This window comes from Eptatretus burgeri, chromosome 5, assembly GCF_056783735.1.
Source record: "Eptatretus burgeri isolate ZD-2024b chromosome 5, Ebu_testis_v1, whole genome shotgun sequence".
Classification (NCBI taxonomy): Eukaryota; Metazoa; Chordata; class Myxini; order Myxiniformes; family Myxinidae; genus Eptatretus; species Eptatretus burgeri.
The window spans coordinates 91,279,087-91,303,101 of record NC_140965.1 but is presented as its reverse complement, the minus strand read 5'-3'; the positions used below and the strand labels follow the sequence as shown (position 1 = coordinate 91,303,101).

The 24,015-nt window shown below is 43.5% G+C and overlaps 2 protein-coding genes across 6 annotated transcripts in view; one reads left to right on the top strand and one right to left on the bottom strand.

The window, feature by feature from the left end:
• The window catches only part of GABPA (GA binding protein transcription factor subunit alpha), an 80,787-nt gene extending 59,360 nt beyond the window's left edge, over positions 1 to 21,427 (bottom strand). The window contains exons 1-4 of the mRNA XM_085882854.1: positions 21,219 to 21,427; positions 15,008 to 15,056; positions 1,729 to 1,889; positions 1,388 to 1,472 (exon numbers count right to left, since the gene is read on the bottom strand). Coding sequence (XP_085738980.1) covers positions 1,388 to 1,472; positions 1,729 to 1,889; positions 15,008 to 15,056; positions 21,219 to 21,413 — 490 coding nt within the window. The 5' untranslated portion in view covers positions 21,414 to 21,427. The remainder of the gene's footprint in view (positions 1 to 1,387; positions 1,473 to 1,728; positions 1,890 to 15,007; positions 15,057 to 21,218) is intronic.
• Positions 21,428 to 21,926: 499 nt separating this feature from the next.
• SGF29 (SAGA complex associated factor 29) overlaps positions 21,927 to 24,015 on the top strand; it is a 33,709-nt gene continuing 31,620 nt past the window's right edge. For 2 of the 5 annotated variants that reach the window (XM_085882872.1, XM_085882868.1), the window contains exon 1: positions 21,929 to 22,048. The gene's annotated coding sequence lies outside the window, so the exon portion shown is untranslated. Of the gene's footprint in view, positions 22,049 to 22,168; positions 22,358 to 23,429; positions 23,536 to 24,015 lie in introns of those variants that run through there. The other 3 variants (XM_085882871.1, XM_085882873.1, XM_085882869.1) reach the window with 3 other exon arrangements.

Here is a 24,015-nt window from a genome sequence, read left to right as displayed (position 1 = left end):
CGACCTGGTCGAGGTGGACACGCTCGTCGCGGGACTCGAGACAGAGTAGAAATCCTCCTTTCCCCCGAGCATCAGCAACCCCCTCCTGTTTCCCCCCGCGCTGAGATAGTGCGACCAAGGGGGCCCCTTTCCCACCCCCTACCAGACACTGTCCGCGAGGCCCGCGGAGTTGAGGCACCATCGCCGCTCCGCGTCTCATCACCAGACGGGTAGGCCCGACCCGGTCTCGGCCTCAGGCCCACCTCATCCTTGAGGGTTCTCTTTTCTTTTGTTTTTGGGAATATGTGTTGTCGGCGCCGTCTGTGAAGTAAAATTGTATAAGTGTTGCCGTGTGCTCGCGTAATCGGTATTAGATCTGCATTGTCGCATTTGCTTTTTGTGTAAAATTGCATTGTGTTTCTTTTCCTTTTCTATGTGCTTTTGGTGGAATTGAATATGTGTGCTTTCCGTTCATCGCGAATAAATGTGCTTTGTGTTGAACTGTTTCCCGCTTCGCTTCGTCATTTCTTTCATTGAATCCTCATCTTGCTTCACGTAAAGGGTTGGTAGTGGGCTGAATACGCCCGATAATTAATCGAACCGTCGAGGCCGACGATAACACCGCTCGGTTATCCCGATAGTACGGAACGGGTCGCTTAAGTGGCCCGTGTCCGAAGTCGACCTGCGGCGAGGTGCGATCGCCCGGTCTACCCTCCGTGTGGGTACTTAGGTAGGTCGAATTTGGCGAGCAACCCTATCCCACGCGGGGGCTGATTGGCTCGATCGCGGTGAGACTGAAGGGTCCACCCGTGACTGGTTCCTGGCGTTAGTCCGAGAGGGTCACGACTGGATTGTCCGTCCGGTGGGCGACGTGCCGCGATTCGAGTTACGTGGCCGTCAGCACGCCGGCGGGCGCGAAACCGTAACAATATATATATATATATATATATATATATATATATATATATATATATATATATATATATATATATATATATATATATATATATATATATATATATCCAAACAAAGCCCTTCCGACCCCAAAAAAATGCAACACGGCATTAAACACCATGTTCGCATGCACCATTTCACCTCTGGTCTGGATAGCTTCAGCAGGCCACACTGAAGTCTATTTTAAAAGTCACAAGTAAATGACAGTGGAGCCACCAACCATGGTTTCACCCTTTTTATGAGCTCGTCAGGAAGACATAACACACGATCGTTTACTTGTGTCCATGCAAATCTAGTCAGTTCAATGTATTGAACCTCCTAGCTTGATGGAGCAGTGAGGCACAGATCACGTCCCACAACAGCCAACAGCCAACAGGGATCACGTCCCCACAATGCTTTAACATGAAATTAATGGGGGGGGGGGGGGAAGAATAAAAATAATAAAATAAATTACCCGCTTTTGAGTTCACCTCGACAGATAGATGAACCATACCATCTGTGCGTACTCCTTGTTCAAGCAGACTGCGGCTTGGGGTGAGCTGATTTTAAGAAATGGGGGGGGGGGTGAGTGGGGGAAGAGGGTTGGAATGTGACACAGAATAAAACTTAGAAACCAGGTGCATGAGAAGCACATTTGGAAAGATATTTATTGACTGATATTTTTGGTGAAAGGTGAGATAATGGCTAAAAGCATGATATATCAAAAAAATGGTTCATTTTAAAAAGAAACTATTGGTGATTAAGTATTAGAGAAAGCATGACTTAAAAAAAAGATCAATGAAAAAGAATGACAACCTGCACGCCTTGCAGTTGGATTGTGTGGCCAGCAAGGCTGCACTGCAACCTTGGCTCCAAAAGGGAGCGGAGGTGTCCAATCGGTTCCGAAATTTCCATTGTTTGGGTCACGTAAGCCAAGCTGGCACAAAAAGGTGAACAAGGGGGAGGAGTGGGCAAGGCTGGGAAGTAAACACAAGTAAACCATAGAAAGGGAAAAGTCAATGAGAAAGAACAGTGGGTGAATAAAAGAAGAGTTAGAGCTTTGAAAAGCCATTCACCATGATATAAGGATGATTTGAAAAATAAAATAAATAAATAAAAAACCATGATAAAGGGGGGGGGGGAGGAGGGGCGAGTAGTAAATGGTTGTGTTAAAACAAATCCACAACAACAATGGTGTTCCAAAGCTATTGATCTCATCATAACTCCGAGGTGGATGTGATGGTTTCCCAATTATTTCAAACGAGCAGACAAGACTTACAACAAGCTCAAATGAGCTAAGATCCTCATCCTAATGATGACGTTATAAAAACGAATATGACGTCATTGTGATGTATCAAGTTTGCGATAAATTATCTGTGCTAATGCCCGGCTTAATTCCCGCAAACAAAATTCAAACAGCTTGCCTAGTTTCGGAGATAATGGTATAGGCGATTTCCATTAGCGGAGATATTATGTCAACTTTTTTTTTATAGGAAGAATTTCCAAAATCGGAGATGGTTACTGCCTGTGCGTGGGCTTTCTACATATACATGGCATGTTTCACGAAGATCCGATGAAAACTCTGGGTTGTGAAATAAAAAGTCAAAAAATAGGAATGATGTCATAAAAATTGATATGACGTCATAGTGATGTATCATATGTGCGGTAATTCATCTCTGCTAATGCCCTGTTCGATTCCCGCAAACAGAATTCAAAAAGCTTGCCTCGTTTCGGAGATAATTTTTTAGGCGATTTCCATTAGTGGAGATATTTTGCCGTCATAACTTTTTTTCGAGGAGAAATTTTCAAAATCGGAGATGGTTACTGTTTGCGCAGGGTATTTTTACATATACTGTATATGCCAAGTTTCAGGAAGTTTCGATGAAAACTGTAGGCTGTGAAACAAAAAAGTCCACAAGAAGAAGATGAAGAACAACAACGCGAGTAAGACTTTGAGATCCTCCACGAGGATCTAAAAATAATATCATTTCTCAACATAGTCCTTCACGAGTGGTGTATACATTTCGAAACTATCCATCCATGATGTGAAAGCTGTCGTAAAGCTTTGTTAAGGGGTCTGTCGAGCCCACTGATAAATCGCTGATGTCAATCCTGATCTGGAGAAGAAGTCACAACCACAAAGGCTGTCATTCATTTTTTGAAAGAACCAAAAGCCATTGGGCACAATGCCCGATCAGATACAGTTCCTTCAGAAAGTATTCGCACCCCTCGACTTTTGTCATATTTTGTTGTGTTACAGCCCAAATTAAAAATGGATTAAATTTAAACTTTTTGTCACCGATCCACACAAAATACCCCAGAATGACAATGTGAAAACATGTTTTTAGAAATCTTTACAAATTGATTAAAATTTGGTGATGACCAACTTCCCTGCCAATGTCTCATACTTTTCCTCAGCTCCAATTGGTTCATCTGATCATGTGCATGTGAAGGTCAACATCCCTCTTGACATTCTCAGAGAACAGCCTCAGCATTGGTGAGTCTGGCAGTTCACTCAGGCAAACTGGCAGGGACTGCAAACAGCCATCAAACTTCTGGATTGGTCTCCTATATCTACTCGCCAACATCAAATTCATCCTGGGAATTTTTCAACTCAACCCCTGATATCAACTCAGCCTAGGAATTATTGCACAGAAACTGGCTCGCCATGCTGCACAGATTCATTCCATTTCATCTTCGGTTATCATATTCATCTCCCCACCCATGGTGCACTGAATCCTGTGGTGAGGCATTTACCTTGATACAATTTGCATTCTCTTCCTGGAAGGCAAATCAGACGAAAGGCAACCTGAGGTCATTCCACAAAGCCCACAAGTGAGTGCCCACACAAGAGAGCCAGAAAACATCTGCTTGACCTCAAGATTGAACTTTCAAACTTGTCCCCTCCTCTAAAACCTGGTGCCACTTTGTTAAGTCCATCTCTCGAGTATGCGTCCCCTCCATCCCTTCCCTCTCTTCAAATGGCACAACAGCCGACTCCACTCATGAGAATATCAAATACCTCAATTGGTTCACGAACGCCAGCCCAAGTGACCACTATATTCAGTGTGTGTGTGTGTGTGTGTGTGTGTGTGTGTGTGTGTGTGTGTGTGTGTGTGTGTGTGTGTGTGTGTGTGTGTGTGTTTTGGGTCGCCGAAATAGGTGACCCTTATTGTCAGTAATTCTGTCTGTTTGTTCGTTTGTCATCAGCATAATTGGTAGTAAACGTGGGCGGACTTTGACCAAACTCGGGTGGAAGGTACATCTTATGACCAAGTGCTTTGGAAATTGTGATGGTTGTTAGGGACGCTTTGGTTCCCCAGCAACAACCGAAAAACCTTCAAAATCGGTACCGTTCACACAAAATCAATTCCGAAAGCCATTATCCTACGTCGGGTTATGGAATTTGACACGAATGATCTACAGGTGATGCTCTATCAAATATATTCCGGTTTTTGTGATAAATGGAATACTTTACCCGCAGCGCCCCCTACAATTAGGGTATGCGCGAAAATTGAAGGCCCCCCTAGCGACCGGGTGAGTGCATCGATACGAATGAAACTTTGCAGGTTCATGGTACTGAATGAGTACTACAACTTTGCCTCAGGACATATTGACCGATTTCGTTTAGGTCAGGGGTCAAAAGTCAATTAGTGCAAACATCGATAATATGCGAGAGCTGGAGGTGCCTTCGTGCCAAATGCTACTCCTTGGGTTATGGTCGGATGGTCATGAAAATTCACACTAATCGTCTGGAATACATTGTGCACAAACGATCGAGCCGGATTTTCGATTTATATTTTTGTTAACCCACAGCACCCCCTCGAACTTTGGGGATTTCCGATTTCAAACCGCATTTTCGGTACTTTTCATTCAAATGGATACCGAGTAGTTATCAGTAGATGGAACTGGATGAGATTTGATATGCATAATCTTAAGGTGATTCCCTATCCGCTATATGACATCCATTTTGCTCTATATCATAGTTTCCATGCTCGGCGACCCATCGCCGCCTACCGGCTTGTCTGTTGGGTAGTCAATCTATCTACTCTTATCAATATTTCCGTCGATATGTTTGTTGGGTAGTCGATCCAGTCGGAAAAAAAAAAAAATTATTTTAAATTTTGAAATTTGTTCTTCCCTTATTATTGGTTCACGAAAAAAATAAGTGACCACTATATTCGGTATGTCTGCATGTCTGTCTGTCTGTCTGTCTGTCTGTCTGTCTGTCTGTCTGTCTGTCTGTCTGTCTGTCTGTCTGTCTGTCTGTCTGTCTGTCTGTCTGTCTGTCTGTCTGTCTGTCCCGAGTATAGCTCCGTGGGTTTTGATCCGATCCTGACAATTTTGGTGGGAGGTTTATATCATGATAGAGTTGTGTTTTCCTGAAAAAGGGCGTGGTGCGCCCATTATGGGCGGAGCCACGCCCAAAAAAAGTGTTTTTAGGGGGTAGACGATTTCAATTTGCATCTTCTCCGAGGGGGTTTGTCGAATCTGAAAGGGGTTTCGGTATGTGGTGAGCCCAATGGCACCTGCATAGCCCCACGGAGCTCGGTTTTTCATTTTTGTCCCAAGGTCAAGGTCACGAATTAGAAAATTGAGAATTTTGACGTAAAAAATTTTCTTCTCCGAGGGGTTCGTCGAATCTGGCAAGGGTTTCGGTATTTGGTTAGCCCAATGGCACCTGCATAGCCCCACAGAGCTCGATTTTTCATTTTCATCCCAAGGTCAAGGCCACAAGGTCACAAACTTAGAAAATTGCGAATTGTGTTTTGAGGGGGGAGCCGATTTCAATTTGCATCTTCTCCGAAGGGGTTTGTCGAATCTGGCAGGGCTTTCGGTATATGGTTAGCTCAATGGGACCTGCATAGCCCAACGGAGCTCGATTTTTCATTTTTGCCCCAAGGTCAAGCTCACAAGGACACGAACTTAGAAAATTGCAATTTTGACATAAAAATCCATCTTCTCCGAGGAGTTTGTCGAATCCAGCAGTGGTTTCGGTATTTGGTTCGCCCAATGGGCACATGCATAGCCCCACGGAGCTCGATTTTTCATTTTCGTCCCAAGGTCACAAACTTAGAAAACTTCGAATTTTGACATAAAAAATCATATGACCGCCCAAACCTTGAGAGCGAGGATGACAATATTTTTTAAGCATAATCTTGAGGTCATTCCCCACCTGAAGTCTTAAAATCATTTTGCTCTATCTTGAACACCTTGCCCGTGGCGCCCCTTCAAGTTTGTTTTTACGCCGATTTCATCAAAGTATGGATAATCCGAGGAGTGCGAAATGCCATATAGCCTATATGACGTTATATTGTTCCTGGAATGTTCCAGAGGAAGTTTTGCACCAAAGGTCATAATCCTTGACCTTTGACCTTTAAAGGTCACAAAGGTCAAATTTTCAAATTTGTGGGAATCAAACCGAGTTTTCGACCTTCTTCGACAAACTAACTCCAATAAGCTATAGCACGTATCCTGTTTCCTTATTTTAATGCCCACAACATTGTTTTGTGACCTTTAAAGGTTATGCAAAGGTCAAATTTTTAAAGTTGTTGAACGAAACCGAGTTTTCGACATTTTGCAGCTAATAACCTGTCACTCGTACCACATCATGTTGATCATTTTTATAACTTGGTCAAACATTATCACATCATCTCATCCTTGACTTCTGAAACAATCTAAATCGTTAAATACCGCTGGTGAACCATCGTTGTCTTCAGACTTGTCAGTTTTTCCGTCGATATGTTTGTCTGTCTGTCCCTCTGTTCGGTCCAGTGCTTCGTTAATACAATGGCGATTTCAATGAAACTTGGTTGGTAGGTTCATACCATGACCTAGTTGTGTGCAAATGAGAACGGTTGCTATGGACACCACCATTGCCCAGCAACGGGACTTTGAAATTTTAGAAAAATCATAAAAATAATTATTTTTCGAAAATCAAAAATCGGGCCACGAGCGACTGTGGGAAGTACATTCAACCATATTGTCAAAAATGTCCAGTCGGATCCTATGAAAATTGCCGGAGAAGATAGACTTTGAATGAACCCTGGTCGAAAACAATAAAAAAAACGAAGTTCGTTATATCTCAGAGACTATGAGTCAGATATACATGAAACTGGTATGGTAGGTTCATGGTATGTCCGAGTTATGTGTGAGAAAGAACCGTTGCTATGGACCCCTCCGTTGCCCAGCAACGGCCAAAACAACCTCTAAATGTGGGGGTATTTTAACGAAAAAACAATCTGCAGCATTAGACCCTTGAAGCGAGAATCATGAATTTTCTTTTGCTTAATCCTCAGGTCATTCCCCATCGAACGGGCCCATCGCATCAGGTTCTATTGGGTAGGCGACTACGCATGTCCGCCTACCGGCTTGTCTGTCTGTCTGTATGTATGCCTGTTCAGCCCAGTGCTCCGTTAATACAATGGTGATTTCGATGAAACTTGGTTGGTAGGTTCATACCATGACCGAGTTGTGTGCAAATGAGAACCGTTGCTATGGACCCATCCATTACCGAGCAATAGACCTTTGAAATTTTCCAAAAAATCTCAAAAATTAATTTTTTCGAAAATCAAAAATCGGGCCATGAACGACTGTGGGCAGTACATTCAGCCATATTGTCAAAAAATTTCCAGCCAGATCCTATGAAAACTGTCGGAGAAGATAGACTTTGAATGAACCCTGGTCGAAAACAATAAAAAAACGAAGTTCGTTATATCTCAGAGACTATGAGTCAGATATACATGAAACTGGTATCGTAGGTTCATGGTATGTCCGAGTTATGTGTGAGAAAGAACCGTTGCTATGGATGCTTTTATTGGCTAGTAACGGCTGAAAAACGACTAAATTCGACTTGATCGACTTCCCATGTCCGCCTACCGGCTTGTCTGTCTGTCTGTTCAGAGCATAACTCCGTGGGCTTTGATCCGATCTTGATGAAACTTGGTTTTGTGTTCAATATCAATGTCTAGTTGTGTTTTCCTGGATGAGGGCGTGCTACGCCCATTGTGGGTGGAGACACGCCCAAATAATAGCCATTTTTAGGGGGGTAGTCGGATTAAAAATCTATCTTCTCCTCGGAAATTGACTGAATGGAATGGGTTCTTCGGTATTTGAATAGCAAAATGAATTATCTAAAACTTGTGGCTGTCCGATTTTTCATTTTCGTCCTAAGGTTAAGGTTACAAGGTCAAAAACCTAAAAAATTGCGAATTTTGACATAAAAAAATCATACGACCGCCCAAGCTTTGAGAGCTGGGATGACAATATTTTTTATGCATAGTCTTGAGGTCATTCCCCACCTCAAGTCTTGAAACCATTTTGCTCTATCTCGAACACCTTGCCGGTGGTGCCCCTTCAAGTTTGTTTTTACGCTGATTTCATCAAAGTATGGATAATCCGAGGAGTGCGAAATGCCATATAACCTATATGACGTTATATTGTTCCTGGAATGTTCCAGAGGAAGTTTTGCACCAATGGTCATAATCCTTGACCTTTGACCTTTAAAGGCCACAAAGGTCAAATTTTCAAGGTTGTGGGAATCGAACCGGGTTTTCAACCTTCTTCATTGAACTAACTCCAATAAGCTATAGCACGTATCCTGTTTCCTTATTTTAATGTCTGCAACATTGTTTTGTGACCTTTAAAGGTTATGCAAAGGTCAAATTTTGAAAGTTGTTGAACGAAACCGGGTTTGACATTTTGCAGCTAATAACCTGTCACTCGTACCACATCATGTTGATCACTTTTATAACTTGGTCAAAAATTATCACAGTCTCATCTTTGACTTCTGAAACAATCTACATCGTCAAATACCGCTCGTGAACCATTGTCGTCTTCAGACTTGTTCTGTGTTGACTTCCAAATCTTGTGCCCCCAACCCCTCGCTCTTTGTGCCAACCCTTCTCAATCACACCCAACTGACACTGGACTCTGTCTTTTGTACCTAAAGGTGGAGAAGTTTCAAGCAACACTTGACCCTGACTCTACAACTGGATTGGATGGCATCAACTAATGTATCCTAAAAACATGCTCTGCTGCTCTTGCACATCCATCCTCTCCTGAGAACTCCAAAATTACACATAGCTACCAGTTCGTGTAATGTGGCTCTGCACTCACAAGTTGTCTCCCCTAGTCTCTGCCCACGCTGATGAAATCTGTACCCTTCCATCATGGCATTTTGGTTCGGTCTGAGATGCGCCTCCAGTGCAATAACAGTGGCATTATCGTCATTGGTAGGGAACAGCGTTGCGAATATCCATTGGCCCTTTTGTCCCAAGCAATGGATGAGAATGCCTGTTCTCCAAGCTGCAATTACTCTCTTTGTCAAAGCCACTTGCAATAAGGTACAACTGAAAGCCGCTGTATCACCGTTTCCACGGGACAGGCGGTTCTCCCGGCATTGACAGAAAGGCTAGTGGGGGGGTAGGAAACTTATTCCTGTCATTTTTGTCACCAAGATGTTGTGTTTCAATGAATAAACCACACAATCACACAGAATCCGTTTTCACGACTCGTGTATTGTAGCCAACATAGCAGAAACTCAATACTGGCGAGACAGGTCACATGACCTACCTCGCCGGTATTGAGCTCAAAATGTGACTATGCAAACACAACAATACCTACATACAAACTATGGAGAGTCATGAGTGCAAATGCTTTGGTGGAGATGAGTTTGAATGCTTCCACTATGCCGACTGCCTTTTGGTTTCTGCAATGAAGAAAGGCATCCAGGTCATGATGGTGTTCATAAACGAGTGTCCCACCCACTCGCTGCATTCCTGATGACTATGTTTTGAGACATTGAGAATTGTGACTTTTTGGTCATCTGTGAGGATGCAGAAACCTTTAATAATGCGAGATCAATGGGCAAAAGCATTTACTCAGAAGCATTTGATAAGCCTGTGACCATGGCAATTTCTTCCACCATTTTCCTGCAATTGGTGATCACCAATTTTTCCAGATGCCAAATGTTGTTAGGTGAACGGATAGTTAAGCGTCGGCTGGAATGAGACTCATTTTCACGGCTTTAATGTCCCTCTTTGAACATCTACACCCAACTAAACATTTTTCGCTCTTGACACACACTGGTTGATTCACCACACTGCAAACAGCTGGTGATGAATTACATCAGAGTTTGCCAAATAAGATGAAACTAGAACAGGACTTCTTCGACGTCACGACGTCGACAGATATGCCTCCACTCACATTATTACATCATTATACATACTTTAACCAAGTTTGCTTTCAATCCTTGAACCCAGATTTTAAAAAAATAATAATAATTATAGCTGCCAGACTGTGACCGATCAGGTTGAAATTTAAAACATATATTCCCCATGACTACTATATCATAATTGTGAAGTTTCACGACGATCGATGAAACGGTTCAAGAGAAATATATATTTTTAAAACATTTTGATTCAATCCAATATGGCTGACAGACTTTGTGACATTAATTATTCGTAAACACCCCGGTATCGCCAAAGCTTGGGGATCATGTGGGTGGAGTTTCCCCTTGATTCGTTAAGCCATCTCGGAGAATAAGATTTTTGAAGATTAAGTGAAAAAAATATGGCTCCGAACCACGTGACCGATGGCATCATCTCCCTCCCCCCATACAATTTAGCCATTGATGACCCTCAAAAATGTTCATACTTATCGGATAAAGTGTTCGAGGTATGCAATTATGACGTCATAACGAAACTATGACATCAAAAAAATAACACTTATTTCCCATGGGGAGTACTTGACTTGTACCAAGTTTCAATTTTTTCCATGGAGTGGTTTTGGAGATGCAGTGGTCCAAAGTTTTTCCATTTTTCTAACATGACTGCCACACCACATGACATATGACATCATAAAACATTCTGCAGGAGTAGTCACACCTACGGTGAAAATTTCTCGGCCGGATAAGTGGTTGCAGAGAAAACAGAAAATTAGGACGGATGGACAGACGTACAACCTGAAAACAATGCCTCTGGCAACTTTGTCAGCGGAGGAATTAAAAAAAAACCAAGCATTTCCATCAATGGAAGCAGGTCCCCAAAAAGCATAGGCTCCTCCCTATGGTGAGTTTCATTTTCTTAAACAAGGACAGCATTCAAAGGTCACGTCCATTTTTTGTGCATAAACCAAACTCCTCACTGCGAAAGATGTGAGTAACAAATCAAAAGATGTGCCTCAAACACATATCTGGCTGTTCATTCAAGAGCGATTGTCACCTATCGACGTCCGATTCCTGCAGTTAAGAAGTCTGTTCTGCCTGCCTCAAAACGTAGCAATGTTATTTGTGAGTTCAAGTGCTGATGTGATGCTCGGTATGTCGGCAGAACTACCCAGACTCTGACAGAATCAAAGAGCACGTCCCTTTTGTCCATCAGGAAAAACAATTGGTACATGAATTCAGCAGGTACATGCTTGTAGGAAGGTCCCAGCATCAATCCCAACGTCGTGTGTATCTGCTCTTGGACAGCATTTGATTGAGAATGCAAAAAGTGCTGAACAGTAGCATGTGGATGCATTCAAGATAATGAGTAGAGGACGAAGTACAACATCTCTGAATACTAGAAGCGACATTTATCTATTCCATGATCCTATGTTATGTCGGTGAAAAGAGTTTGTCCACTCGCTTTACTTATTTGTGCAAAGAAGAGAAGGAACACAAACTCGTCTCACAATCACAGATGTTGATGAAGAGGATTCTACAACACCCTTAGTGGCCCCACCTCAGACGCTGAAACCTCCAATTAGAGAGTTGAACACTGAACAGGCTCCTCCAACCTAGACCGGTGGGAGGTGATGATTTATCAGTAGAGAACATCCAATCGGAATTGACTTTGTTGATCGGTGTCTAAAGACTGTTCTTCTTCCTCACCTCATTCACTTTGTGCGAATTTCACCTGAAGAGGGCACAACAAAAAGCTTTGTGGTTTTCTTTTTAGTCTGTTTTATGGTAACGTCTTCAAATGTCTCTGTAAAATAAAATCAGTTAATCCTTGTAACACACCCAACCTGTCCACAAAATTTCACCCAAATCCATCTGCAACTTTTTGAGATATCCTAAACACAGACAAACAAAGACAGAAAGGGGTGAAAACCACATCCTTCACCTTCGGTGGGGCAAAAAAAAGAAGAAGAAGAAAAAAAAGATTGAGCATTTTTGGCAAACTTGACCTTTTGACCTCGAAAGCCATAAGGCTTCAGTGACCCAAGATCCAAGCGCTGCTCAAACTTCAAGTCAATCTGATGGAAATTGATGATTTTGACCTCGACCTTTGATCTTGACAGAACATAGGTTACACGTGATGAATTGGGTCCCTGACCTCGATATTTTATGCAACATTGACCTTTTGATGTTAAAAAAAAAAAAAAAAAAAAAAAAAATCGTCTTCTATCTTTTGATTGGTGAATCAATTCAGTGACCCGATTCGCAAATTCATAAAATTGCAAGTCAATCGCATGAAAATTGACGATTTCATGCGACGTTGGCCTTTGACCAAATTATTAAATTTGACTTCTCCATATACCCAAAATAAAGCTTTGTTGAAAATTTGATGACAAAAAAGTTGGGTCATTCCATGTCAAATCATCAAAGAATCTGCCGTCATCTCTCAGATTTTTATAAAACTTTGGGAACCAATTGGGACCCATGAAAAACGGCAAGAACTCAAATATTTTTTGCTAACAACCTCTTAATTAGTGAGATACAGACTAACGAACTTTGGACTAATTAGCACGACATTGCGAATTCAAATGGCCATATCTCTAAAAGTATAACACCTAGAGCGCTGGTTTTGGTGTCATTTTAAAGGTATTTTCATGCCCTCTGAATTTGTCTGGGCAACATTTTCCTACCTCCAACCACAAAAAAAGTTATCACAAAATATTAACTTCAATCGTGAATCCCCCAAAAATGTATCCTTCAAATTTCCTCAAATTCATCCCAGAGGTACCTTATGATGTCAAGAAGCTTCCACATAAGTTTTGTGATGGGTACTCCAATAGTTTCTGAGATATGAGAAATAATGTACATGTACGTATGGCATATACGTTCGAAAATCAGCATTTGTAATGTATTATACAATCATTCTAACCCAGCCATGACAGGGAACACAGGGAACGACCATCAATTGCTTTGAAGTATCATATACTTTCATTTTCAACTGGGTCTGAGGGGAAGAAACAAGTGCTGCTGTTGCTGCATTGAAGAGGAAATTGAAAGCCTAAGTCAGGTTAGTGAACACTGTGTACTTGAACTCACTTATTGATTGTATAATACATTACAAATGCTGATTTTCGAACCTATATGCCATACGTACATGCACATTATTGCTCATATCTCAGAAACTATTGGAGTGCCCATCACAAAATTTATGTGGAAGCTTCTTGACATCATAAGGTACCTCTGGGATGAATTTGAGGAAATTTGAAGGATACATTTTTTGGGGATTCACGATTGAAGTTTATATTTTGTGATAACTTTTTTGTGGTTGGAGGTAGGAAAATGTTGCCCAGACAAATTCATAGGGCATGAAAATACCTTTAAAATGACACCAAAACCAGCTCTCTAGGTGTTATACTTTTAGAGATATGTCCATTTGAATTTGCGACGTCGTGCTAATTAGTCCAAAGTTCGTTAGTCTGTATCTCACTAATTGAGAGGCTGTTAGCAAAAATATTTGAGTTCTTGCCGTTTTTCATGGGTCCCAATTGGTTCCCAAAGTTTTACAAAAATCTGAGAGATGACGGCAGATTCTTTGATGATTTGACATGGAATGACCCAGTTACGGCCCGGACATGAACACATGCACACACAATTGAAAACCCGTCTCCTGCTACGCAGGGGAACAGGCTAGAAAGGTATCTGTATCAAACATCAGAAGATGTAACCTCCACATGCATAAACAACACCACTATTTCTGAGTAGTGTTCCAAATCAAATATAAATATCCTGAACACAAAGTTGAAATAAGCAACTTTCAAAATGACCGATGAATGCACTGTGTGTGTTTACACTGATCGGGTTCTGTTCATCAGGCACATTTAACCTGCAGTTGCTCGTGCGAAACCTGTTATTCAAATAATCTTTTAAGCACAATTTTCAGCATTTACATGAGAAAGTGACAGTTTCAATATGGTTAACCATAATTGTTCTGTTCCTGAATGCAAATCGGACTCACGGAAATATAGGAAATATGAGAAATATCTGTGGATGAGAGGTATCGGATTCGTACAATTTCCTATTAGTTCAGGCGAGCAGCGGCAGTAGATATAACACACACATACGGACGGACGCTTCTCAATTTACTAATAGATGCAAAAATCTAGTGTAATTGATTAATTTATCTTATGGCCCCAGAACCAAACAAAAATATATTTGTAACAGCACTCAGTGGATACAGCTCCCACTCCAAGCAGATGTCTGGTAAATAAATCACAAGGCTGCCATAGACACATGAGGTAATTCTGGAAGGTTCGAAGTCCACTCACTCGCAGTGATGGTCAAAGGTGTGGGTAGAACGCGCTCGTCTACAAACCTTCGGGCCTTGCACCGGTCCATGTCCTTGGAAGTTTGCACTATGGGGAGCTATCAGCTTTTTGGTCGAGTTCAGAAAGTTCTCTAACTCTTTCTTTGTGCAGAGGCACAGCCCTTTCTCACAGAAAGTTTCCAAATATTTTCGCCGCCTTTTAGTTAGAAGTTTTGCGAGCCATTTTAGATAATAATCCTTATCTCGCACACACGATAAACTTTGTGTTGATCTGAATACCACCGTTTCCTGGGGTTTCTATGCATGGATACTGTGCGTTCGGGGGCGTTTTTATACGTCATTACGAAAGTCGTGTATTGACTATATGTCTGGACATGGGGTTTCGGGAGAATGCAACTCAAAGGATAAGTGGAGCGCATCTGTAAGAATGGAGTGAGAGCTGGACCCAAGGTGTATTAGCGCAACACCTTGGTAAGGGGGGGGGGAGGGGGTGCTGGCATCATGAGCTAAATGCAAAACATAACAACCTCAAGCAGAAAACACATTCAATTCCAGATGTTGAGATAGTTTTGGGTTGAGGTTTACAAAACGAACTCAGCACTCACCTTTCAGTACAAGCACGCTTCGCTCCATCTTCTTGCTTTGCCATTGCCTCTGCAAGTAACAACATTCTTGTAAAGTAAAAATTACTCGTGTGAAGCACAGCATACAAGGTGACTGATCATATTAGTCACCAAGGTGATTGATCATTTTAGTCACATGTTCAGAAACAATCTTTAAAATATTTAAAGTTTGAAAATGCTGGCTTGAGCAATGTCCCCCCCCATGGAGTATTTGTTATTGCAACGTCTGTGCAGAGTCTCCCCCTCTCCCCACTCGTCATCCCAATCCCCACTTTTAAATGAAGTATGTTATTTAAAAGTGACAAATTGTCTCATCACAAACATTTTAAACCTGCGCCATGTCACAGGTCTACAAGAGTTTTACATGGTTTTTGTTGTTCTTGTTGGGGGTCAATGTTTTTGAAATGTGCATCCATTGGTTGTACAGCTGACAAACCCCACCCGCATTCGTCGATTAACTTCACCCACCATGGCACACAGTCAGATAATATGGCCACCATCTTGATTTTCTGGTGGGCCTACAACATCAGGCCTGAAAGGCCTCTGCTAATTATACACTGCCTGGGTTTGTTGCGTCAGATTTCCATTGGCATTGTTTGGGTCGAGTGTTACAATGAGGGACAAAAAAAAAAATCAAATCATGCATCGAATAAAAATTATTAGTAAGGTTCAATCAAGCTCATCAGCTACTATGGTACACCCCTCCCTAAAAAAAAAATAGTGTTCCGTCGTATTTGAACAGCCACATATTGGGGTTAAACAATCCGTGGCCGTGTGACAAATCAGCTCGTTCTGATATAACCATGGCTGACCGGTATGTAGGCCTGTCATCAAGGCAAACGGTGGCTACTTTGAAGAATCTAAAATATATTTTGATTTGTTTAACCCTTTTTTGGTTCCTACATAATTCCATGTTTTATTTCATAGTTTTGATGTTTTCACTATTATTCTAGAAATGTAGAAAATAGTAAAATAAAGAAAAACCCTTGAATGAGTCGGTGTGTCCAAACTTTTGACTGGTCCAGTATATACATACATAAAAACTCTAAAATGAATTTTAAGCTGATGGGAATATTAAAAGAGAAGAGAAGAGAGCGAAAGAAAATCAGAGAGATAGGGAGGGAAGGGGGAGGGGAGAGCTATGCTTCACCACATGTGGCAGCAAAAAAGGGGGAAGTGGGGAGGGGAAGGGGGTGTTATGGACTTGGAAGGGGGGGGGGTTGACATCCATATTTTGGTGAGGGACTTGAGGGGAAGCGGTTAGGGGCTGGTGGGGGGGGGCGAACGGTCCCATCTGCCGGCATTAGTCCAGGATTGAACGAAATGGGGTACGTTCAAACAGGATAGCAAAACCATGCGTTGCTTTCAAACAACACGTACCATTTTAAAAGAGATTATAATATGGGTTTACCTTCAGGTATGCACGGCCTATACACTTGCCTCTAAACAGTCTAGCCTGGGTTTGAATCCTGACCCAGCTATAAATTATCATTCTGGTGTTTCACAGGCCAGACGATTCTTCAGTGTGCGTGTTGTCCCTCAGACCGGCGTTAAACCGAAAGCCCACCTGCCAAAATGAGTTGGCGAACGTTAAAGATCCTACAGCGTCCTTCGTGAATAGTAGGCGAGCTATCACCGGCACCATGGGACACATTTCCAATTCCTGTCCTAACTACTGCTGCGAGAGAGCTGGCAAAACTCCCAGCATGACCGTGGCCAAGAAACTTACTTGGCGGAACGAACATTCTGCATCACACAGTAGGGTAACACCAGATGTTTGCTGGCGATAGCAACGATGGGTCATCCAATTAATTTTCTGGGAGGATTCCACTGCACGGCGATGACAGCCGGGGAACTAGACAGGCGTCCGTGGATTCATTCCTTTCCACAAGGGGGTGGGCTGACAATCTTACCAAAAAACAAAAAAAGCTTACAAGGCCTCTGTGACATCCTGATTACCGCAGTCTGCCCCACTGTTCTCCCAACTCCTCCACCCTGATGCCAGTGAATTAAAATGTTCATATAGAGCACAAACATGTGGCAGTGGTGGTTGTATGGCAGCTTAGCTGCCAGGGTAGCTATCATTTCTTGAAGCGTGACTGTGTCGCTGATGCAGTGCCCCTCCACCAGTACACACACTGGAACTGGTAATCATTTCGCCGACCTTGGAAGGATGACAGGCTGAGTCAACCACTTTTTCTTCTTCTTCCTCTTTCGGCTTGCTCCCGTTAGGGGTCGCCACAGCGGATCAACCGTCTCCATTTCGCTCTGTGGCTGAGTCAACCACCTGGTGTATTAATTCAGTGGCCGACGGGGCTCGAACTCAGGACTCTAGGATCCCACTCCACCATCCTAACCACTTCAGGACCCTAGGATCCCACTCCACCACCCTAACCACTTCAGGACCCTCGGACCCCACTCCACCACCCTAACCACTTCAGGACCCTCGGACCCCACTCCACCACCCTAACCACTTCAGGACCCTCGGACCCCACTCCACCACCCTAACCACTTCAGGACCCTCGGACCCCACTCCACCACCCTAGCCACTTCAGGACCGTCGGACCCCACTCCACCACCCTAGCCACTTCAGGACCCTAGGGCACCACTCCACCACCCTAATCACCTCAGGACCCTAGGATCCCACACCACCACCCTAACCACTACAGGACCCTCGGACCCCACTCCACCACCCAAACCACTTCAGGACCCTCGGACCCCACTCCACCACCCTAACCACTTCAGGACCCTAGGATCCCACTCCACCACCCTAACCACTTCAGGACCCTAGGATCCCACTCCACCACCCTAACCACTTCAGGACCCTCGGACCCCACTCCACCACCCTAACCACTTCAGGACCCTCGGACCCCACTCCACCACCCTAACCACTTCAGGACCCTCGGACCCCACTCCACCACCCTAACCACTTCAGGACCCTCGGACCCCACTCCACCACCCTAACCACTACAGGACCCTAGGACACCACTCCACCACCCTAACCACTTCAGGACCCTAGGATCCCACTCCACCACCCTAACCACTTCAGGACCCTAGGATCCCACTCCACCACCCTAACCACTTCAGGACCCTAGGATCCCACTCCACCACCCTAACCACTTCAGGACCCTAGGAACTCAAGCCACCACCCAAATCACTGAGCCAACACCAGGCAGCACAAACATGATGGACCAAACGACCTCTTCCTGTGTATTATATTAATGTTTTTTGTGTTACATTAAAAGGTGTCAAGCAAATCCGGGCAACAGTTTAACATGTCCCGACCAGCGGACTTTTTGAAAGGCACAAGTGAATCAATCATTTTAACTCGTCCACTCAAATATTGCAAGGTATATTAACAAAAGCCACCAGTTACGGCGACTTCATTCTACAAGCGAAGTATAGTTCGGTAGAAGAGTCATTTCGGTTCAAACACGAACATCTAAAGTCCAAGTACCACGTTCCAACGTATCAACAACAAAAACGCCACAATCGAATATCTGAAGTGACGAGCGATAACTCACATAACAATACATACCGAATCAACAATGGTATTTCTTCCTCAGAATTTACAAGTTAACCGTGAATGAAATTAATCCTTCAACTTGCTCGAGACTGCAGTGGGGTTGAAATACCAAAGTACTTGCCAATGTGACGTAAGAAAAAACATTTACAAAAATATTCGAACAAAGCTCAAAGGCAGTGACGTAATAAAAACGTCACATCCGGGAAGTTATAATTATTTATTTCGAAGGTAAATTAACTAGTTACGCCAAACGGTGGAAAAGTTACAAACTATATAATATTTCGAAGCTGGAAGTGAAACAGCCAGGGTAATATCGCGGAAATTAAAAAAAATTAAAAAAAAACTCTAGCACCAACTATTCCGTCATGGCCACTCAATAGTGCACCAATGCGATGCGTACACTACTTTCTCTTGACAGTTCTAATATAAGTATTTTACTGATTTATATCGTGAAAAGTGGCTGGAGGGCTTTCTTTTTCGATTTTATATTATCTGAACTTTCGTTTTTATTTTACAGAACCTGCACCATTAAAGGTCCCAAGACACTTAAAACTTTCTGGTTATTATTTATATATTAACTTGACCTTCCAAGTGAAGAAGTCACCCATGTTTCTTTTTTTTAAATCAAAAATGGGATAATTAGACCAATATTTAGAACATTTCTGGTGCTTTTCACAACTTGCTATGCCCCGCCCCTGAACAAAGTTGACCAGCGAACCGCAGGTCACGTGACCATTGACGTCATCTGCAGAACGCCACTCGCACAGAGTGGATTGACTCGATGTCACACGCCGTATAAAGTACGTACAAATGCATTGTGCACATGCGTTTGCTATCTCACTGATCGTCTTAATTCCTGTGATTGTTTCGCGGAAAAGAAATTCTGCTTCTGAGCTGTGAAAGTACAACAATAACGAGGAAATTATTTATCCCTTTACTACCTTGTCATAGTTGTGTACAAATCCAATACATGTATGCACAATAAAGGGCTATACCATGTCCACAAAATATTAAATGTGACTGTTGAACCTTTCCATTAAAAAATAAACTTACAGGGACATGCAAGTAATATACTAAAGATTAATATTGCATCATTTCAAGGCGCAAGGAGATCATTGTAAAATCAAACAATGTGAAAAACCTGCACCCACATTTTGCAGCTTGTTGAATTGTTCGTTGAAACCAGCCTGCTGGGATAGGTACGATTCCACATACATGCAAGCCAGGTATGGCTGCACTCGACATACATGGGTTTATTCTAAAGTGAAGGTACTGCTTCCATTGGCTTGCTATTCATTAACAATTAGCCAAAATGCTGTAATAAATGAACAGGGAAAAATATGTTGGCACAACTATGAAAGACAAATGTATCTGTCCTATTACACGGCCTCATATCCTCGGGACTCTTACGCATTGACTTATACATTGTGTGCATGCTAATACAAGTTACTTGTCAACTCTAGAGTCTAGACTAATCCGATAAATCCGTCGTCCGTCCGACTAGTCCGATAAATCTGACGTGCTGTGGCCATTTATTATTCTCTTTTCTTCATTGTTTTGGGGGGCGAGAGAGGAGGGGCAAGAGAGGAGGAGGGACAGAGGAGGGGCAGAGAGGGGGGAGAGTGTGGGGGGGGCGAGAGAGAGGGGGCATCACAATTCTTCTTTGTTTGATATGACGTCACAATTGATGCTGGGGACCTTATACTGCAGGCACGAAGCTGCACGTACTGGCACGCACCTACGGGCATTCCCCTACGGGCCCGCACTAGTCTATCTATAATTCCAGCAATCTCTGTGTGTCTGTCTGTCTGTTTGTTTGTCTGCGACCGCCGTTTCTCGACGACCACCGGTTCGATCTCATTGAAACTTGCCAGGAATATTTCCGGGTACCTCCGGATGTGCCTTTTCAAGGTTTGATATCGATCGGACGAGCGGTTCCCAAGTTACGGCCATTTTTTTGCTTTTTCAGTGTTGAAAAGGTGTATATATGGCAGCTGAAGGTGTCGTTCCACCTTCTCACCTTTTCATGCCATTTTTCCCCCAAATTATTAATAACCAGACGACCACCGGTCCAATCGGATTGAAACTTGCCAGGAAAATTGCCGGGGCCCCGTGGATGTGCCTTTTCGAGGTTTGATATCAATCGGACGAGCGGTTCCCAAGTTACGGCCATTTATCTGTCGACCAATATCTGCGAGAGAGGGGGAAGGGAGAGGGGAGGATGAGAGTGGGGGCGAGAGAGGAGGGGGGAGAGAGGAGGGGGAGAAAGGAAGGGCGAGACTAGGGGGGAGCGAGGAGGAGCGAGAGAGAGGGGCAACACAATTCTTCTTCGTTTGATATGACGTCACAATTGACGCTGGGGACCTGAGTATGTTTCCCAAGTTATGGCCATTTATGATACGGTTGGTCCAATCTAATTAAAATAATGCCCCAATCCAGTCGTCGTTTACGCACCTATGGACCCGCCCCTGCGGGCCCGCACTAGTAACTGAAAACACCTCACTGTACTGCAAAATGTGCGGACAGAAATACTGTATTGTACTGTAACTGGTGGGGACTTGTAATCTCAGAATGATGACAGGCTGAGTCAACCCCACCTGGTATTATTTAAACAGCAAAGCGGGATTTGAACTCAGGACCCTGGGATCCCAAGCCCGCCACACTTACCATGAGGCCAACACCAGGCATAGAATGTATATAGTGTTCCTTATGTGAACCAATAAATGAAACGTCACTTCCGCTTAAGCCAGAGACGTGTACATCGGTCGATGCTGTTACAGACACAACATTACTCGATGCCAATGCGACACCACAATCCTCTTCTGGTTTCGCATCATTGATATCTTTTTGACGTCGTTTCATCACAATGCCACAACAAAAGTAAAATGTCAAAACACGTCGTGATGGTAACCCGTAAGAGGATTGTGGAGTCGTATTGTGGAGTCGTATTGTGACGTCATAATGTGGTGGAATTCCGAACTTTTTTGGTTGCTTTTATGAGGTTTCATCCCTCGATGTTTTTTTTTTTTCTCGTTGGAGGAACAATAACCGAACAAACATGTTGTGCTGTATTCAGCTAAGCTCGACTGTGTTTCGTACTTCTCAAGCTTATACAGTAACTTGTACATCCGGTATATAATAATAAAATACGCCAATCTGCACGCAATTTCTATATAAATGTATAAGAGACGTCATTTAATAGATTCGACTTTTGAAAGAAGGTAATGATTGGACTTTAACGACTTAAAAAAAAAACACCATGGGTTGTTTGTGTCGTCAGCTCTTGTGTTAGCGCAACTGTTACCCCACCTTACCAATCCACACGATGTTATTTTTTTTACATTTTTCAAATTCAGATTTACTGAAATATTGTATTATACCTCAGAGATCGATCTTTTTAATAAATAATACATTCTCCCTAAAGGGTAACATACAAGCTAAAGAACCAACAACAAATGAAAATGTAATGCTGTGATCCCCACTGGGACGGCAGACAGGTCTGGACCCGTTTGTTTTTGTCCCCTCTCAATTCGATGGGACTCTTCTTCTTTCTTTTTTTTTAACACGCCGTGTTTTTTTTTTTTAATGTTCAGGTTTAATTTTCATTCCACTTTGTCCGGATTACTTTATGACTCTAATTTCGAGTTTATGTTCAATGATTTTTTTAAAAAACATGACGCGATCGAAACCAGCTGGCATTGTGGTTTCCCTTCACTTGGTTGGGACGTTAAGCCGGGTGTCCCATGTGCTGTGTGATCTTAGTTGGTGGACGCTAAAGATCCCATGGTGTCTTTTGCGAAGAGTCGGTGAGTTATCGCCGGCACCCACCTTGACCTAATGATCGATTCTTGCTCGAACCTACAAGGGGAACTGTATCAGGGGTCAGGGGAACTGTATCAGGGGTGGGGGGAACTGTATCAGGGGTCAGGGGAACTGTATCAGGGGTCAGGGGAACTGTATCAGGGGTCAGGGGAACTGTATCAGGGGTCAGGGGAACTGTATCAGGGGTCAGGGGAACTGTATCAGGGGTCAGGGGAACTGTATCAGGGGTCAGGGTAACTATCAGGGGTGGGAGGCACTGTATCAGGGGTCAGGGGAACTGTATCAGGGGTGGGGGGAACTGTATCAGGGGTGGGGGAACTGTATCAGGGGTAAGGGAAACTGTATCAGGGGAAGGGGGAACTGTATCAGGGGAAGGGGGAACTGTATCAGGGGAAGGGGGAACTGTATCAGGGGTAAGGGAAACTGTATCAGGGGTCAGGGGAACTGTATCAGGGGTGGGAGGCATTGTATCAGGGGTGGGGGAACTGTATCAGGGGTAAGGGAAACTGTATCAGGGGTAGGGGGAACTGTATCAGGGGAAGGGGGAACCGTATCAGGGGAAGGGGGAACCGTATCAGGGGAAGGGGGAACTGTATCAGAGGTAGGGGGAACTGCATCAGGGGTAAGGGGAACTGCATCACGGCTAAGGGGAACCGCATCAGGGGTAAGGGGAACTGCATCAGGGGTAAGGGGAACCGCATCAGGGGTAAGGGGAACCGCATCAGGGGTAAGGGGAACCGCATCAGGGGTAAGGGGAACCGCATCAGGGGTAAGGGGAACCGCATCAGGGGTAAGGGGAACTGCATCAGGGGTAAGGGGAACCGCATCAGGGGTAAGGGGAACTGCATCACGGCTAAGGGGAACCGCATCAGGGGTAAGGGGAACTGCATCACGGCTAAGGGGAACCGCATCAGGGGTAAGGGGAACTGCATCAGGGGTAAGGGGAACTGCATCAGCAGGACAGGCACGGCACCTTCAATGATGCAGAGGAGCGAGTGCTATGCGTTACACGTGAAACGAGAGCCCTGATCGAATCAATTCTTCCTTGTCACACAGCCAACACGTGCACCAAGTTTTGACCGGATCCATCCTCCACAACTTTTTGAGATATCATGTTCACAGAGAGACAGACAAAGAAGAGAGAGACATCGTGCAGAGCACGATACTTGCAAACCGGCGAGATCCAAAAAATTAATTTGATTGTCTCATTATCTGATTGTCTGATTAATAATTAATCTGATTGCCTGATTAATAATTGTCTGGTTGAATTCAGTGACCTGAAATATAGATCATCTTCAAATTTCAAGTCAATCGGATGAAAAGTGAGGATTTTAGAGATCCCCCCAAAGTTGTTAACCTTTTTACCTCCAAATCGATAGGTTTCTTCCTTGTGACCAATTCGACCATTTGGTGAAGTTTCGTGAAGATCGGTTTAAAATTGTGACCTGTAGGCGATTGAAATCCAAACAGACAGACAAACAAGCCGGTAAGCGGACATGGGCAGTCGATCAAGTCAAATTTAGTCGTTTTTCAGCCGTTACTAGCCAACAAAAGCGTCCATAGCAACGGTTCTTTCTCAAACATAACGAGGACATACCGTGAACCTATCATACCAGTTTCATGTATGTCTGACTCAGAGTCT